This window comes from Echinops telfairi, unplaced genomic scaffold (assembly GCF_000313985.2).
Source record: "Echinops telfairi isolate 266 unplaced genomic scaffold, ASM31398v2 ScPeMD7_3533;HRSCAF=4204_0, whole genome shotgun sequence".
NCBI classification, from domain to species: Eukaryota; Metazoa; Chordata; class Mammalia; order Afrosoricida; family Tenrecidae; genus Echinops; species Echinops telfairi.
In genome coordinates, this window is record NW_022107431.1 from 59,927,166 (window position 1) to 59,946,800 (window position 19,635).

The window sequence follows — 19,635 nt, forward strand, 5'->3', positions numbered from 1 at the left end:
TATATCCTTTGATAGCCGGGCACCATCAGCTTTCTTCATGAGTGGTTAAATGTTTTGAACACACATTTTTTTGAGCTGTAAATTATTGATAAGTTACAATGTACTTTAAAAAACCCCAAACTTCATTGCCATCAAGCCATTCAAACTCATGACAACCCTATAGGACAGAGTAAAACTACTTCTGTGGTTTTCCACAACTGTAACTCTTATGGGAGTAGAAAGCCTCATTTTTCTCCCAAGGAGCAGCCAGTGGTTTCTAATTACTGACCTTAGGGCTAGCACCCCAACATGTAACCACTATTCCACCAGGAAGGATTAAAACAGTGGTTCTCAACCTTCCTAATGCTGCGACCTTTTAATATAGTTCCTCACGTTGTGGTGACCCCCCAACCATAAAATTATTTTCATTGCTACTTCACATAACTGTAATTTTGCTACTATTATGAATAGGGTACCCCTGTGAAAGGGTCGTTTGACCCCCAAGGGGGTTGTGACCAACAGGTTGAGAACCCCTGGATTAAAGGCACCCTGGTGGTGCTGTCATGTAACAGACTTCTAGTGGCTCAAAACCACTAGCCACTCCAAGGGAGCAAGGTGAGGCTGTCTGCTTCTCTAGCTGTTTACAGTTTGGAAACCCTTTGAAAATCCCATATAAGGTCACGAAGAGTGATAATTGATTTGATGGCAGGGGGTTTGGTTTTTCAGTAATTAAGAAAATGTTAGCTGCCCAACTTCACCTCTCAAAAGCCTTATGAATCTTGGAATTTGTAATGCTACTCTTAATTCAAACTATATGCTAAAGGCACTTTGATGAAAATCATCTATTTATTTGGCATTTACGTACTATGATTAATTCAGTCATGAAACATAAATACCACACTCAGCCACTTAAAATGCTATCCCACCTCGTTTTGTCGACTTTGCTACATTGAATTTCGAGCCTCATTGTCTCTAAAGCCACTGTTACTCCTCCTCCCTTTTGCTGCCTTCCACCATGGTGAGCTAGTGACCACAGCATCTGCCAGAGCAAATGCCCAGCTGCTCGAAAGTACACGATGCCAGTGAGCCTCCAACAAGATGGGGAGGGTAAACGAGATGCAGAATTGCTTTCTGTTTGTTGTGGCTAAACTTTTATGATCTTGATTATGCAATAATCTTTCAGGTTCATCTAAGAACTACCCATGGGAAATTGAGGAGACAGTGATTTTTTGCAGACTAGCAGATTCATTTAAATCTAGCTAATTAACTGTGAGCAGATACATCTTGCTGACCAATTCACTGGAACATTTTAGGACAAGTAGAATAGTTCAATACCGATAAAGGGATGGAATACATAAAATAAGGAATAAAATCAATAGTTGACAACTTATCACGGATGTTATAAAAGGGTGCAAGCCAATTTCACGCTATCTGGAAAAGAGGTGGTTTGACCATCTATGCTCTATCCAAAGCATCTTTGAACATTAATAATGTTCAGAAATCATCATGAAATTTTTCCTACAATTATGCTGCAAATCGCACCATTCTTGCCTTCCATATCCCCAACTCTTCTGGATGACTTCTGAACCAGAAAGAAATGTCAGGCCATTCTTTTTTTACCTCCTGAAAAATTCTAAAGCTTGTTCATAATATGACCATACTTGAACCCATGTCCTTTTCTCTTTCTTTTGTAAAACAGGTTTTATTGACACATAATTCACATACCATACAATTCAATGGCTTATATATATCAAAAAGAGTTGTGCAATCATCACCACAATAAATTCTGGAACAGTCACTTCATTTTTGTACTCACTGATATTAGCTACCCATTTTCTCCTATCTCACCATAACCCTCAGAAAATATTTTTCAAGCTCTGTGTACATAGATTTTCCTATCCTTGATTTCATATAAAGAAAATCATACCACTCCCACCATCCTGCCACCCAACAACCTTTACAAAATAAAACACAGAGAAACCTCAGTCCAAAAGAATGCGGAAAATAAACACTAGGACACATTAATCAGGCACTGCTCGTGAAGCAGGTGAGTCGTGCATCAATTTACAGAGTGAACGTCATCACTTAGTACGGAGGATAGCCAGTCTGGCAACGCTTCCTGTTTCTGGGGGTAGAGTAATTTCTAGTGCCCAGCAATGTGATGGCTCCAAATAAAGAAAGAAAACAAACCATGGCTTTGGAAAAAAATTCTGTAGAAAAAAATCTGATTTTGATGGCAGAATGTATGTAGCCATCTCAGCATCCCTGCCTTGTCACACTGTTTCACGTGTCATGTGGCTGAGTATACTGCCACATCCTCTCCAAATAAAACGGGGCCATAGGGTTGTGAGCTCTAAGAAATCAAGAGACAAACTTAATGAGAAAGTGCCTAACACGATTCTGGCTCAGAGTAGGTCCTAAGTGAGTGTCTGTTTCTTGGTTTCTTATCATAACCCTCGCTTCATCTTTTCCTTTGTCTCCTCCCCTGCATTTCCTTCTGCTACATCCCCATGCTTACTTTTCTGAGTTTTAATTAGCAATTTCATACAAGCAAGCCTCCAACAGTTTGACATCTTTTTTATGATCAGTGACTGTCCTTTGGCCTTAGTATTTTTCAAGTACTTTAAAGACACATGGCAATCTAAGAATTTAGAGAAAAAAATTATTGCTAGCCAATATTTAAATAGACACACACACACACACACACACACACACACACAGAGCCTCGTTAACTAGTGAAGCACCGCTGGTAACTAGTGACTAACACACAGGGAAACTACTACTGGGGATTAACCCAGGCAGAAGAACTAAGAATCCCGCAGACGGAAGGGACGGTGGACAGTGCACAGGAAGACATTTGGAGAATGCATGACCACAGTGACAGTGAACCCTACGCTTTCACTTCCAAGTTGTTCTTCAGTCATCTCCCACTGCTTTCTTATGGAAAGCCTCGTCCTATAAGTTTGACTGTTAAAAAGAGTTTCTTGAAGCACTCTTAATAATCTTAGATTTTTCTAGAACTTGAACACAGGCGACTCTAAAATTATGGCTAATGGCTCCTTCAACTCTGGCAGTAAATTAAATAAATGAATTTTAAAGATTAAAAATGTGAGTAGAAAAGCCTTTACAAATCCTTTGCTAACATACTAACTTAAATATGTTTTAAAACTTAAATCAAAGGGCCAAGTTTATAGGAACAGAATGTTCTCTACGGAAAAGTTACAGGGTGAAGTGGGACAGCAACCTGGAGAAAGTTCAACTGCAGCACTCTCCGCAGAAGCACACACAAACGTGCTCTTTGTTGCTGCTTGCCACTTGTTTTCTCCCACAGATATCGGCATCTAAGTGGGAGAAACGGCTTTCTGTTATCTGCTTCACTCTCTTATCCTTTGTTTTCCAGTTCATTTCTTCTCAAATTTCATTCAGATAAAAATTTTCTTAGAGCACTGTGAGGATTACACAGTCCTCCAAGTCTTTAACCTAACACGCAGTAAGTCCTTTTTTCAGCCCACCCCCTACCCCGGCCGACGGGAGTGTAAAGGGCTGTGAATGAGTGGAGGAAGCAAGGGCAAGGATGGCAGAAACAGTCCGCATGCCCCACCAGTGAGCACAGGACAAGATTCTTTTCATTCCTCAAATCAGCTTCCGTTTGGTCACGGTAACACACTGTTTGTGGGGTGCACCATTATTGCTACGCCTTCATCACTACTACCTTTTGGATCTCCATTTTCCCATTGAAAACCAGAATTTTTTTTTTAGGGTCAATGAAACAAGAGAGTCAGGGTTTTTTCCCAGTAGCTATTTCTCAATTTTGAGATTGTTGTCCCGGATCTTTGTGTCTTGCTCTTATTTCCTTTTTCTAAGCATATTGGTTTTTACACAACTGAATACTTTTAATCTGTAGGTGATTACTTTCAAATAAGAAAATGCCACACGCAGTGGGGACTGCCAAACTGAGGCTTCCTAGAGGGATCACCTGCTCTGGGAAGGCTTTGCTTCTGGTTAGCTTTGAACTAAGAACTCCGATGCCTATCTCCATCAGAGTAACGCTCTTTTGGCCTCCAAAATACTCTTGCCATTTCTCCAGGTGACTGCAGAGATCTTCCATGATTTTAACTAGTAATAATTATCCTATTGTTTGCAAATGTGACCTCCAGTAAATTATTATTGATTGCTACTCAGCATGTTCCTTGTGTTCCAGACGAGATCAAAGTGACAAAGGGTTCTGCCTCATTTGGCTTTTCCCTCTTTTTCTCTCTCCAAGTAGAAAACTGCCAAGCTACTAGGTTAATTTAGCTTATAAAATCAATGTTTTGAAACAAAGTTCTAAATTGGTTTAATGGCCAAAACCAACCAGCTTACACAACAGCAGATGTTTTCTTCTCCCTTCAGGAGGAGGCGCAGTAAGAATGGCACTTGAATCACAATAACCCTGGCCAGACAGTGAGCAAACTTTTAAAACGATGCTTAGTTCCTTGTCATTGCAATCTCCACTCTGCAGATGCTTGAAAAATCTTCACCCTAAGAAAAAGAGCATTTTAACAAAGACACTGAGGGAAATCCCAGTGTGCTGAGAAGCAGCGTTGGAAAACCACAAGCTCAGAGAGCGGGTGGCCGTGTCCAGAGTTAGGAAATCCACCATCAGCAGCTGAACCCCCTCTTCCTTGGCGGCCAGTACAATCCGTTAGGTACCCCGCCCCACTGACATCGACACAGACAGATGTTGAAATAGCCCTCGGCTCACAGGACCCATATTCTTTAAAACACGCGGCAGCCGCGTTCCACTTGGCCACAATTTCGGCGCCTGCTTTCTAACTGCCGGAGAGAACACGTACCTGTTTGCAGGGGGAATCGTACGGACGTTCCACCACTGGCCAATCTAGCAACGGAAGGAAGCAGGGTGGGCAGCTAGTCGTCCTAAAGAGGAAACGCTCAGCTCGGCGAGGCTGCTTCGGTACAAGACAGGGGAATACTAAATAAGTACAACCATTCAGCAGAGCTGCACCGACAAGTCCCTTGGAAAGCGTGGCCACTTGCACAGATCGCAGGCAGCTCAGCTCCTGGCACAGCCGCCGCTGAGCTGCATGACGTCAGCCCTTCGGAGGCCGGCTTCAGACCCTCTCCCAACCAGAGCGCTGTAACTCTAGAGGCTCCCGCTCCCAGTAAACAACTCCAGGGGCCAGGCCATTTTTAACTTTTATAACGGAGCCCAGTGCTTTCAAACCTGCCAGAAGCGCTAATGTTAATGTCACACAATGACAATGGTCAATTTTAGATTTTGAAAAGTAAACCGGTTTTGTTTGTTTGTTTGTTTGTTTTTTAATAGGCAAGAATCCCTTCCCCAGGGCATCTCTCTCCCCTCAGCCTCCTCAGCTAGCCTCAGAATGTACTTTTCAGTGCCTAGATCGGGAGGTTTCCAAAAGTTCCTAAGATACATTCCATTTTTGTTGGGAATCATCTGGAGCCCTTCCTAGTTTAAGTCTGGACATGGCAGAAAAACGTGTAGCCACGTCTGTGGGTCTTAAAAGATATTTGAAAACATATTCAACTTCTACAGCTGGATGCCTGTACCTACACTGATAGGGGTGTACTTAAGCTAGAAAAAATCAGAATCCGGCCCAAATGTGTGGATAGACGCCCTAAACCAGGACCCAATCAGCCGACTAGGGAAAAGTTAGAATTGCCCCCCCCCCCCGGAAATATTTCTGGGTTTATATACTTGTTTCTTGCTTAAAGTGTCTGTAGACACTTTGTATCAAATTCAGTCAACAAAGTAATTGAAATATAAATAATAAAGTCCTAAGGAGCCCTAGCAGGAGAAACTTGGGTCTTTCTTCCCTGTCCTATAGGGTCGCTATGAGCCTGCATCAACTCAACATCAGGGAGGGTGGTTTGTATCGGAAGGAGCCCTGGTGACTCTGTGAATTAGGCATTGGGCTAATCACAAGGCTGGTGGGTTAATCGGGAGCTGCTCCTTGGGAGAAAGGCGAGGCTCGCTGCCCCTGTAAAGATGGACAACGGTGGAAACCCTGTACAGGGTTACGATGAGTCAGAATCGCCTCAGTGACAGTGGATTTGGTTTTAAGATCTCAAATCACTTTGAATGAAAAAAATTAACTCAATGGCATCTCATAACAACATACTGTCGGACTAAAGGCTTCCTCTATGAGTTCTTTAAAAGGGCAGCGCCACATGGTCCCCAAAGCTGTAATCTGTAGGGAAGGAGACTGCCACATCCTGTCCCCCCAGAGTGGCTGGTGGCCTCCAACTGCTGACCTTTTGGTTATCAGCCCAACGCATCATGGGTGCCCCATGACTGATAAAGGAGATGCACTGACATTGAGCTAATTCCAGCTCATAGCAACCCTATAGGACAGCATCAAACTGCCCTCTGTGGGTTTCAGAGACTAAATCTTTACAGGAGTAGAGAGCATTGTCTTTCACTGACCTTGTGGTTAGCAGCCCAATGTATAACCACTCTGTTACCACAATGGGCTCCACGCGGTAGCAGGGCAGTGAAAAAGGGGAAGGCCCTCCACAAGCCAGATGAATGGAGTAGAGGCAACAATGGGCTCCAACACAGAACAATTGTGAGGGTAATGCAGTATTTGATTCAGTTCTGAGTCGGAGCAGATTTAATGGCACCTAATCACAGCAAAATAATGCATGAAATTGTTTTTCTTTGATGAGATGTGTACTCTTAACTGGTACTGTAGTAATGACTTCTCGGGCTTGAGATTGTCAACTGTGGATAGCTTTGAGAAGAATGGGAATTCCAGAATATTTGATTGTGCTCATGCGGAATCTGTACATGGATTAAGAGGCACTTATACAAACAGAACAAGGGTTGAAAATCTAGAAAGGTGTGCATCAGGGTTATAGCTTCTCATCCTACTTATTCAATCTGTCTGATGAGTAAAAATCAGAGAAGCTATGTTATATGAAGAAGAATGTAGCATCAGGATAGGAGGAAGGCTTATTAATACATTTTTATATTCAGCCTTGCTTGCTGAAAGTAAGGAATATTTGAAGCACTTGTTGAAGGTCAAGGATTGTAGCCTTCATTTTGAATTACAATTCAATGTAAAGATCAGAATCCTCAGAACTGGACCAATACATAACATCATGATTATTGGAGACAAGATTGAAGTTGTCAAGGATTTAATTTTGCTTGGCTCCCCAATCAATGTTCACGGAAGCAGCAGTCAAGTGATCATGGGATGATGAGTTGCATTGGATACGAAAGCTGTCCACTACATAAGGGAGACTAACGGCTCGAAGTGGTGTACTGGTGGTGCTGCTGACCGTACATAGAAGGGAAAGTGGGCTGGCCGAAGAACAAACCAATCGGTCCGAGTAGGCTTAGAAACCATTTCTCTAACTGTAACGAAGTCCCTGCAGTTTTGCCCCAGCAGTCTGTTTCCACTCTACGTGTACCATGTGACTGTGTGATCTGCGAGCCTCAGTTTCTTCTGTAAAGGAGCCATTGTGTTTACTTCACGAGGTTGCTTTAAGAATATGATGGAATATATTTAGTGCAAGTAGACAAGAAATGTGAATTTATTTCTGCCTCTCTGCTGCCGGCAGATTCTGGGGGCTGGGAGCGGGGACTCCCCACAGCATCAATGAAGCTGCCTAACAGCATTACTCCGCCTTGCTTTCTCTTCCATTCCCGACCTTAAAGTTCTATGTATCCTTCGTAAATCTAATTAAGGCTCTTTTTATTTTAATTCCGTCATACATTCGGGCTAAGTTATAGGAGACATTCTGCTGCATCAGATTTGACACTCACTCCATGGTCATATTTCAATATCCTTTTTTGTGGGTGTCTCAGGACTTATTCAAAACCTACCCTTCATATACTTCTTGCCTTGATAAAATTGATCTTAAATTGTATCTTGAATCACAAAAAAATAAGCAAGGGATTCGACATGTATTTTACTCTATTTCTATTATTTATTCTAATATTTACCAGTAATTTCTGTTGAATAAATCATCTAAAATTTCAAGATGTTTCAAGCTAAACATTTATGCATAAAGGAAATAAAGCATGTGACAAAATAATAATTTATAAATTATCAGGGGTTTGTGAGGGAAGGGAGAGCGGGGAGGGAGGGGGCAAAAAAAAGAGGACCTGATGCCAGGGGCTTAAGTGGAGAGCAAATGTTTTGAGAATGATGAGGGCAATGAATGTACAAATGTGCTTTATACAGTTGATGTCTGTATGGATTGTGATGAGAGTTGTATGAGCCCCTAATAAAACGATTAAAACAAAAAGGAAATAAAGCACTCCAGTTAGGTTATAGTCTCTGAAATCAACAAATATTTAGTACAGGTGTTTTCCAACCTTCTACCTAAAAACATATCATTTAAGAAACTGCTATATGAAAAGTTCCTAGTGCTATACATGCATGGATTAAACAGATTTCAAGACCAATGCTTACATACTGAGCCTAGAGTGACATTCAGATGTACTGACATTCTTGACATTTCCAGAGCGGTTTCAGATTGGCTGAAAGATGCACATTGTTTGTGTAATTCAGGTTACTTTTAAACCATTTAAACATCTGAACCTTTAGAATTCAATTGATGCAAATTATTACTCTCTGTTTCATAACAAATTACAATATTCATACCTAATGACAGACCAAATAATACTATATCTATGTGTTACAGATATGTAAACACAGGTGACTAATAATACTTATTGGGAAATAAATGTAGAAGCACCTGATTTTGTCAAGAAGTTAAAAAAAGAGAGAGAATTGAGAAAAGGGCATGAAAAAATGTTCTACTAATGATAACAGCCACGAATACGTCATTGTGGAAAGGGTAAGAGAGGACCACGACCGCATGAATGTCGCTCTCAGTGTTTCCGGACTTGGGGTGTTTCAGAGCCAGAAAGAATCTCTGGAGTCCTTCTCCTTTTAAAGCGAAGGAAAGAGGCCCTGATACGAAGCCATCTGCTCACGGTGACAAAGCCACTTACAAGTCACACCGGGAACAGAGTCCAGGTCTTCTCATTCCTGCGCAGCGCCTTGAAATGTGACATTCCAAGGAGTACAAGAGAAGGGAATGTAACACCGGCCATGAGGAGAGAGGGAGAGAAAGAGGTTGATTTCAGGGGTTGCTAAATTTAAATTTCAGTTTTCTTCTTCCCCCTTTCTTTCATGTGTAATAGGAGTCATAAAGCAGTTTGTGTCTTGACTACTATTTACCTAAGGTAGCTTGTGTCCGTGACCAATATAAATTCTGGGTCAAAATACAGAGAGTAGGATCCTGAGTGGTTGAAAAAATCTGATGATCCATGCAGCAACTCTGCCTTCAGTAGCATGCCAGTAAGCAGGTACCTTATGATTACATTCTGCCTGCAGGGTGATCATGAAGCACCATAAAGAGTTTAAATATTTATTCTTTTTACATTATGATCATCCTATGGGTGAGCCCAGATAGATCTGACCTCTTGTTTATATAACTTTTTTATTCCCTCTTACATATCTGTTAAACACATTACGAATACAAGTGATATTGCATTTCTATCTTCAAAAAGATTAGAAGAAAGATGGCTGCCAACCAGTTGCGTTCTGTCTCATGCATATTCCAATGAGAGTAGTGCTTTGCTTGTTGGACTACTAAGAAAAAGGTCAGCAGTTCGAAACCACCAGCTGCTCCACAGGGTGAGTGTGGTTTGCAATTTTCTCAGTACTCTAAGATACGTGATCTCAGCAGTTATAGTAGGATTCTCTTGAGTCTCAATTTTCAATTTTTAGCGAGAGGTCTTGGCACGTCAATGAACAAGTATTAATACATAAACTTGTGAACACGATTTCTGTCTCAGCGTTCAAGCTCCAGGGATCCAAAGATGGGTAAGACAAACCCTTGTTCTCAAGAGTGCAAACAACACCGAGGAGCCCTAAACACAATCCCACTATGGCTAACTGTATCCTGAGAATCCTACAATCTAGAAACAAATGAACAAAACAGGTAGTTTCCATAGCATTTCACCAGAAGGACCACAGGTCGGCATTTCTTTCAGCCCTGCACTCAGAGAATTATCTTTAAAAAATGAAAGTTGGAGCTTTCCACCAGAACTGATTGTGACCATCCAACTGGTGGGAAGGCCAGGGCTTCTGAATCTTCATAAAGTTTAATAGTGGATTCTGTCCAGCTTGGTCCAATGCAATCTGAAATCCAAGAAGGGCGGATTTCAGACTCTTGAGTTAGTAAAAGCGAGACTACGACACTGGTAAGACTCTGTTTGGGGTCGCTCAATGATGAGAGTCGCACATGAGAGTAGTTCCTACTCCTGTGAGTTACTTGTTTACAATGGTTGCAGCGATGGTGCTCTTTCTCCAGCGCTGGATGGTTCTCCCCAGAATCATGAGATGCTGGCTCTCTCCTCTAGTCTCAGAGCTAGTGACATGTCAACAGATTTTTAGCCAAGTAAATTTGTCCCAGGCTTATGTACAGGCCTTTCCAGATGACAGAAATATTCAAAATAAATGGTTTCAAATGATTTTTTTTTTAAGCAAAACCAAAACTATGAATCATGTTAAAAATGTAGGCTGTATTTAAGACTAGGGCAGATCTTTTCTTATGTGTTTCAAGTATTTTTGTTTGTTTGTTTTAGTATTTCAATATATTATTTCCAGATTCTTGACTTTGGTGATTTTCACACAAAGAGGGGAATAAAATGGAAATAATAAAAATACCATTCCACTTTTTATACTGTGGCTGAAAAAGGACCCCTGTCTGGGACAAGGCCCTGAAAATGCTGTCCACCACAAGAGGGCCACCCTGAGTCACTTTCTCGCTGCTAGGAAGTGTCAGCAAGAAAGCAGGCTAAGGGAGGTCACTTGCAAAGCTTAATCAGAAGATGCAGAATTAACCTACCCTCCTCCAGGGTGATTGCCCATAAATAATACCTACTGGGAATGCTAGTGTTATGATCATTGGGTGACGGCATTATCATTCCAGTAAACACCCACTAAAATGCCATGAATACAGGAAGCAATCTCTGGCTAGTCATACATGGGCACAGGAAAGAACAGCCAGCACATGGAAGAGATGGGAGGGGGGAAGTCAATACAGCTAAACTTTGATTGGTACATGAGAAAGAACTATTTTCATTCACAAAGATGGAACGGTGAGAGGCAAAAATTCTGAAAACCAAACTCACTGCCATTGAGTTGATTCTGATTCTTAGAGATGCTATAGGCCAGGGCAGAACTGCCCCTGTGGGTTTCTGAGGGTGTAAATCTTTATGGGAGCAGAAAATCTCCTCTTGCTTCCCCAGCACTTGGTGGCTTCAAACTGCTGACCTTGCGGTTAGCACCACACAATTAGCAGCCCAATGCTTAACACACTAGGCCTTCAGAGATCCTGTACAGAAGGAAGGAAAATCAAAATGGGCAAGTATAAGAATGAGCATTAAATTCTAAGGCAGCGGTTTTCTAATGCTACGACCCTTTAATACAGTTCCTCATGTTGTGGTGGCCCCAAACCATAAAATTATTTTCATTGCACTTCATAACTGTCATTTTGTTACTGTTCTAAATTGGGCGACCCCTGTGAAAGACTCATTTGATCCCCAAAGGGGTTACAACCCACAGGTTGAGAATCGCTGCTCTAAGGGGTTGATGGGAAAGGTCCTGGCACCTGAGTTAAAAGAAATAGGGCACCATCATATGAGGGTAAAGAATCTGACATAGAGGGTGTAGAAAAAAGAGAGTGTCAAAGGCATACGTTAGCACAGAGGCAGCCCCTGCTGATCAGAGAACACTGGCAGGGCCAGCGGTCCCATTCTCTACAACTAAGATTGCTCGGTAAGTGCCAGAGAGACTGTGACCACGGGACCTTGGAGGGCCTCCGGATTCCCACAGCACCCATTGGTGACCATAACAAAGGAAAATAAGAGAAGCTAGCCAGAATGTTTGGAAAGTTCAAGAAAGAAGCAGTTTATATTTATTTAGTAAAACTTGAAAAACTAAGGTGAGCTTCGCCCTTCTACTATATATTTTTCTTGCTGTTACTATTTGTATCCTTTGCAGAATGAGATTCCTATACCCTCACCCTTTCCTCTCCAATCATTTTGAATCCACCGGCTAAAAATGGAACATACGTTCTGCTAATATTAGTAATTTCACACTCATATTCTTTATGAATCCGTCACATTCCCTACGAAGTAGAAGTAGGAGCAGAAAACCCGGTTCCCCTCTTGGGAAGCTATTGCATTTTCTGGATTGTGGGGTTGCAGCCTGAGACATCCTCCCTTTCTCGTAACCACGTTCCCTTGGCTGCTTCACGGTGGCTTTCCCCACTATATGAAATCTAAGCACATTGGGGTGATGGTCAGGATCTCTGTGAGGTGCCCGGTGGCTCAGAAGATACACATTTCTGTGTTTCCTATGAGTTACTGAAAATCCAGAAGGGATATGACAAAATAATAATTTATAAATTATCAAGGGCTCATGAGGGAGGGGGCAGTAGGGAGGGAGGGGAAAAAAAGAGGACCCGATGCCAGGGGCTTAAGTGGAGAGCAAATATTTTGAGAATGGTGAGGGCAATGAATGTACAAATATGCTTTACAATTGATGTATGTATGGATTGTGATAAGAGTTGTATGAGCCCCTAATAAAACTATTTAAAAAAAAGAAAAAAGAAAGAAAATCCAGAAGGAATGGATTTTGATGACATGACACGTTTAAACTCTCTTTCCAATATTCTAGGCCAACACAGAGGATTGCATATTGAAAAAGTCTAACATTGCTTTATCGTTCTAGGAGTTAAAGGTGGGCAGACAATATGTAGATTAGTTAAAAATCACGCAAGCTCAGGGGAAATAAAAAAGGAAAGATAATCAACACTAGATAATAAACTGTTATTTCCTGACTTTAAGAAATAAAAGACCAAACATTTAGCTAGTAACTGAAAGGTTGGCTGTTCAAATCCACTTAGCTGTTAATAAGTTGGTTGTTCAAAGCCACCCAAGGGCACCTGGAAGAAAGTCCTGGTGACCTTCACTGACACCCGTGTGGAGCACGGCTCTACTCTGATGCACACGGAGTCAGTGCTAGTCGGAAGCAACTCAGCGACAGCTGGTTTTACGCTTAATAAGCTTCAAGGCACTGCCATCTACCCATTAATAATTATCATCACAACAGTTTTAGAGGGTGTTTTTGTTCATTTCATTCATTACTGTATGCATTTTCATGTAATTTTCCAAAATAGGGAATACTTACTACCCCAATCCAGCATCTGATAATAAATGGCAAACTTCTATGGATTTTATAGCATTTCTGTTATATAAAAATACAAAACCAATAATTATTAAACAATGACCCTGCCTTAAAATTTTTTCTTCACTTCATTATCACTGACGTTATTTCCCTACATGCATTCTAACAAAATCCAATTTTTGGGTCGCTGAAATATTAATTAAACTGCTTCATTTTGATAATAAATTGCAAGGTTGTACTCATTTAACCCTCTCATGACCCATGGGACATCATGCACCCACCTGCTTTTTCTCTTATAGAGTCACTAAGTGTCAATTGCAGTGAATTTTTTCCCGTGGGGGTGGGGGGTTATTGGACAGTTGATTTCCCATTGACAGTACATGCATCCATCTGGAAGGAAGCTCTGTAACTGTTAGAAATGGAAGAAACAGGTATGTGGTGCAAATTATAGTTTATGCAGGGTGTTTTTGAGGAGATCAATCCTAGAGGTATGTTTTACAAAACTTTTGCCTCTTTTGGCTTTTGACTGGGAGATAAACCTTGTAAGTATATTTCCAAGTTCCTTTTCAAGAGCTCTGGGGCGTAGGGGTTATGTGTTGAGCTGCTGACCACCTGCTGCTTGCTGGGAGAAAGATGAGGCTCTCTGTGGAAACGTACAGGGGAAACTCTTCCCGGCCATATAGGGTCACTGGGAGTCAGATTGAACTCCGTGGAGGTGAGTTTTTAAGGCCATGTGTAGAAGCAGCCCTTGGGGTGTAGTGAGCAGTGCACAGAGCTGCTAACCACAAGGTTTGAACCAGCATTTGATCCATCAGTTGCTCCGCCGGAGAAAGAGGAGACTTTCTCCTGGAAGGAGTTCCAGTCCTGGAGACCCAGAGAAGCAGTTCTGCTCTGACCTACAGAATCGCTATGAGCCGGGGTTGACTCGGTGGCAGGGAATCTGGTACGTGATTTGAGGAGCCCTGGGGGGGCTGTGGCTAGGCATTGAGCTGCCAATGGCTAAACTGGTGGTTTAAAGTCACTCACTGCTCTGAAAGAGAGATGAGACCGACTGCTCCAGGAAGAACTTATGGTATTAGAAGCCCTATCTATATGGGGCTGCTAAGTTGGAATCAATTTGATGACAGTGAGTTCGGTGTTTCGTTTTTTGGGGGGTGGGGTGGGTACATTATTTGGAAGTTGCTGTTCATCTGATGATTTCATGCTTGCAGCAACATCACATTTTCAGGAATCTTAAATCACGTGCATCTGTCAAAGCAGCTACAAGGCAGTGCAGCGTCTAGGGGGCCATAAACACCCCCATAATCTTATCGCCCCCAGATCCAGAGGGGCATATGTGTCCTATATAATTTTACATCTGGATCCCGACTAACATGTGTGTCCCACATAATCTTACCCTGGAATCCAGAAGAGTGTTTGTCTTTCACACACTAAGTATAAAAATTCTTGTTTCATAACAAAATTTCAGAAATGTCTATTGCTTCAGCATGTCTTCTATTAATGAAAACACATGGTATCAACCAAAAAGTAGCAAAAAATAACTGGGTTATGACAGGGTTAAAAGCTAGTATGTTTCAGAAAAGTTTAGGGTTTGGATTACTCGAACAAAGTGGCCAATGCCCTTGTGGTATTCAGGAATGGTGTCCTTGACTTTAAGAGCTTTAATATCCTAAATACTGAGAGATGGCATCATGGGAATTACTGGAAACGAGTGTTTTGTGTGCTTTTTGGGGGGAGCCTTTTAAGGAATTCTTTGCGTTTAGTTATTTGTATAGTAAAGGATTGCAGTCATTAGTATGGATTACGACGCAAAATAAAGAACATTAAAATCTGTACAACTGGACCATTAGGTAACATGAAGATAAATGGAGAAACGGTTGAAATGTTCCAGGATTTTGTCTTTCTTGAGTCCACAATCAATGCTTATGGAAGCAGCAGTCAAGAGATCAAAAGGCACATTGCATTAAATCTGCTGCACAAGACTTCTTTGGAATATTGCAAAGCAAGAATGTTACTTTGAGGACTAAGGTGTGCCTGACCCAAGCCATGGTATTCTCCATTGCCTCACGTGCATTTGAAAGTTGGACGCTCAATCTGGTAGACCAAAGAAGAGTTGATGCGTTTGAATTGTAGAGCTGGAGAAGAATATTGAAAGTATCATGGACGGCTAAAAGGGCAAACCAATCTGTCTTGGAAGAAGTACGGCCAGAGTGCTCCTTAGAGGCAAGAATGGCTAAACTTCATCCCACATACTTTGGACATGTCAGGAGAGACCAGTCCCTGGAGGAGGATAGCATGCTTGGTAAGGTAGAGGGCAGCAAATGAGAGGAAGGTCCTCAAGGAGCGGGATGGGCCCCGTGGCTGCAACGATGGACCCAAGGACAGCAACAATTGTGAGGATGGGGCAGGAGCAGGCAATGTTTCCCTCTGCTGCGCAGAGGGCCGCTGCGAGTCAGAAATGACTCGGTGGCACCTACAACAGCAACAACATAGTCTATGCTGACAAATAAAGCTCCTCGTTGGTTCTTGAAGCTGAGAAATGTTTGTTCTTTTCTGAGACTGTCCACCATGATATAACTTTAAAGTCAGTCCTCTAAGTCCATGTTAAAATAACCTGTCCTAATGAATGCAAAGGGCATGAGGGATGGGCAGAAGTGCATTAGTTTGTCCACTTGCCTCCACTAATTTAGTAAGAGCATACTGCTTTCTTTTTTTTTTTAATCGTTTTATTAGGGGCTCATACAACTCTTATCACCATCCATACATACATCAATTGTGTAAAGCACATTTGTACATTCATTGCCCTCTTCATTCTCAAAACATTTCCTCTCCACTTAGCCCCCGGCATCGGGTCCTCTTTCCCCCCCCTCCCTCCCTGCTGCCCCCTCCCTCATGAGTCCTTGATAATTTATAAATTATTATTTTGTCGTATCTTGCCCTGTCCAACGCCTCCCCTCACCCACCTTTCTGCTGTCCGTCCCCCAGGGGAGGAGGTCACATATAGTTCCCTGTAATCAGTTCCCTTCTTCCAACCCACTCTCCCTCTATCCTCCCAGTATTGCTACCCACACCACTGGTCCTGAAGGGATCATCCACCCTGGATTACTTGTATTTCCAGTTCCTATCTGTACTAGTGTACATCCTCTGGTCTAGCCAGATTTGCAAGGTAGAATTCATATCATGATAGTGGGAGCAGGGAGGAAGCATTTAGGAACTAGAGGAAAGTTGTATTTTTCATTGTTCCTACATCTCCCCCTGACTGGCTCGTCTCCTCTCCGAGACCTCTCTGGAAGGGGATCTCCAGTAGCCTACTAGGGGGCTTTGGGTCTCCACTCCGCACTCCCCCCATGAGCATACTGCTTTCTTTTAAATTTTCCATGAAGAAAATCCTACAGGTGACTCATGTTTGTTTGTTCTGGTCTTAGGTGTGTGCGCACCACCCAGGGACATCAATAAGCATAAACTGGGAGAGAAAATAAGATGAGATTCCATAGGCAACACAGCCTGAGGCAGCAGCAGGCAGTGCAAAGCAGAGTTCTGGGGCTCACATTTGCTGTTATTCTTTGAGCAGATTGGACTATTCTACTCAAAAGTTGTTCCTGGAAGTGTTAAAAAAAAAAGCACACGATAATTTTTTTAAGAGCATTACAGGGCTATATTTTAGAATGGCGAGTTTGGAGAAATCAAACTAAAGACAGGATCACCGGGGGTTAGAATGAATGCCATGGCAACAGATGAAGCACGAAAGGAAAGAACAGAAATGCACATACTAACTTACAAGAAGGTGACTTTAGAGATGCTATGATTTTACACTCATTTTCAGAATGACCAACCCTTTAAAAATAGTCACCAATACTCCCCTTCTCTTCCAAGTGAACAACACAAAAATACTACTTAGGAACATTTAGGCTTTATTACTGTAAATATAAAGGCTTTCCCAATGTGTCCAGAGTACAAAGCATTCATTCTGCATGAGATCCCTCTGAAATTCCACAAGTAGGGTACTTAAAACAGTTGGACCAATCAAAACGCTCTATCCAAAAGCAGAGAATTACAAATTGCATCAAAACTCTCTCACTATTGGCCTTTTCCTAATTTTCAAGCAAGTGTATCATCACGAACACTAATGTTGAATTGTATCAATAATCACTTTACTAAACAATCCCACTTATCTCACTTTTTGATAACCTCCATCACTGCCTCCAGTTAGGGTATCCGACCCAACATATGGCCCCACTCAATGAAACCCATGAGTATATCTAGGAGAATGTAGCTACAGCCACTGTAAGCTGAGCCACCAAATTGATATTCTAAACTTCTTGACAGCTGAAACTGCACCCCACGAAGTGGACTGAGTGCTGGGGCCAAAACACATTCCAGGGTTAATGATGAATTTTTTGTTGATTTGTGAGTTTGAGTCAGTTAAACATAGGCAACTGGATTTTTATTTTCTTAAATTTAAACCAAGGCACTAAACACACTCCTTCCTAAGCCCAAGAATATGCATGCAGAGAAGTTCCTAAAATAAAGGTTGTGTATTTGGGTTTATTTTCAGTGTTATGTATAAAAAGTACAGCTTCAAAGGTGCAAATAAAAGCCCTTGTGTCAATAATTTGGGGACTTAAAACACACACACACACACAGCTTAAATGTTACTCTCTTGGGACTAGCTTCATAACTCAACAAAGTTAACGCAAGTCACAAGATCAAAGAAAGGAGATGATGCGGACCCTCTTTCTGAAATCTTTAGAATCATCTTTGGTAACGTCCCTTCTCACGCAATGGCTCTATGGTGTAAATGAGCAATGTATCCTGGATCTAGGGTGTTTTCCTGACAGGTTAGGCACCAGAACACAGAAGTAAAGGTCACCTCGTGTCTGCTGGTCATTTATCTGAGACCACCTCCAACCCCACTAGTTCTACCATGCCTCCTAGGAAAAGAGCAGGTTTGAGTTCCCGGATTTGGGATGCATTTCTCAGTACACACCATAGTCAGGGAGAGGTGTATGTGCACACACAGGAGCAACCGGGAGGTCAGTGGCCATCTAGAGGGAGGCTTTGGAAAGATCCTCTCTGGAATTCAACTGTGTAGTAAAGTTCCCTCACCAACTTACAGCGATTCTCAGAGAAACTGCAAACCCTCGGGATCTGTGAGGAGTAGACAAGTCAGTTCTATTTCAGCCCTCTTTCCCGTCTTGATATGTCACTGACGTTCTATATATGGATGGGGTCAAGATTCTCACAAGTCTATAAAGTCAATCATTTAGGAGTTCATAGGTAAGATTAATACCCTTGTTTCCAGGAGGACTTCAGTTCCTAAAAGATATTTGAAGATGAGGTGTTAGCTCAGACACCTCTCCTTCCTTATTGAAGTCACATATTATTGCCATTTACACTGCCCCTGCATGTATTTAAAGGGCCTAGGCATTGTAGTGGGTATGTGTTAGGATGCTAACTGCACAGTCAGCATTCAAACCCATGAACTGCTCCTGGGGAGAAGATGAGACCACCTGCTTCCCTTGGATGTCTTGGGGAACAGCTTTCCCCTATCCTACAGGCTTGACATGAGTCGGAGTCACCTAGCTGACAGTGAGTGTGGGTGGGCTTTGCATAGTTTTATGGTATCAGTCGATCTAACGATGATGGGGTTTTTACTGTGGCTTTAGAGAAATTGAGTGCACTAGGACTCACTGTCATGGAGTCTGCTGCAACTCATAGCAACCCTATAGAAAGAGGAGAATTTTCCCTTTGGATTTTCAAGACATTTAATCTATACAGGAGCAGATAGGTTCGTCTTTCTCCCACAAATGCTAAGTTGTTCAAGAATAAAAAATGACAAACCCAAGTCCTTTTTTGCATGTCAGTTAAGAGTACATGCTAGAGTTACTTGTTTACATACCTTTGTTGCTCCATCAACTAATTAAAAACTATAAAAAGAGCAGCAACTTAACCCCGTCCATTATACAGGGCCCGATAAACATTCAGAATGTTTGCTAAGTCAACAAAAGGTCCTCGACCCTATCTTTGCGCTCCCTTTTCATGGCATTTGTATATGCTCTTTCCAATTTTGGTTTCAAGACTAGAGTCAACTGGCATCCACATTCCTGGTGAATTTATGAAACACCATATTCTTTCTTTGGAGCTGCCTAGAGGACTTTGTGACAGAGATCACAGTGTGATGACAAGGTGGTGAGCTGTCAGAATTGGTGTGTAGGGTCGGTCATCTTGAGTGTACACCTTACAGTGTGCACATGCATTTGCTTCTGGGTGCACATGTGACTCTGCACACAAACACCATTCATCTTATTTCTCCTTTGTGTCACTTGTTTTACCTGATTTTGCTGGTTTTAAGAACCTGTATTAATGAGGGCTTTCTAATAGCACGCCCCCTCCCACCCTGTGTGAACCGAAAACTGCC

At 42.1% G+C, this 19,635-nt stretch overlaps 2 protein-coding genes across 4 annotated transcripts in view; both read right to left on the reverse strand.

Annotated features, from left to right (window-relative positions):
- The window catches only part of KIAA0408 (KIAA0408 ortholog), a 44,118-nt gene that overhangs the window by 18,768 nt on the left and 5,715 nt on the right, over window positions 1-19,635 (reverse strand). The window contains exon 1 of one of the 3 annotated variants that reach the window (XM_045294438.1): window positions 4,815-4,976. The exons of 1 other annotated variant lie outside the window; for it this stretch is intronic. The gene's annotated coding sequence lies outside the window, so the exon portion shown is untranslated. Of the gene's footprint in view, window positions 1-4,814; window positions 4,980-19,635 lie in introns of those variants that run through there. One more of the 3 variants, XM_045294439.1, reaches the window with a different exon arrangement.
- Window positions 4,447-19,635, reverse strand: part of SOGA3 (SOGA family member 3) — a 69,990-nt gene continuing 54,801 nt past the window's right edge. Inside the window, 1 exon segment of the mRNA XM_045294305.1 lies at window positions 4,447-4,500. Coding sequence (XP_045150240.1) covers window positions 4,447-4,500 — 54 coding nt within the window.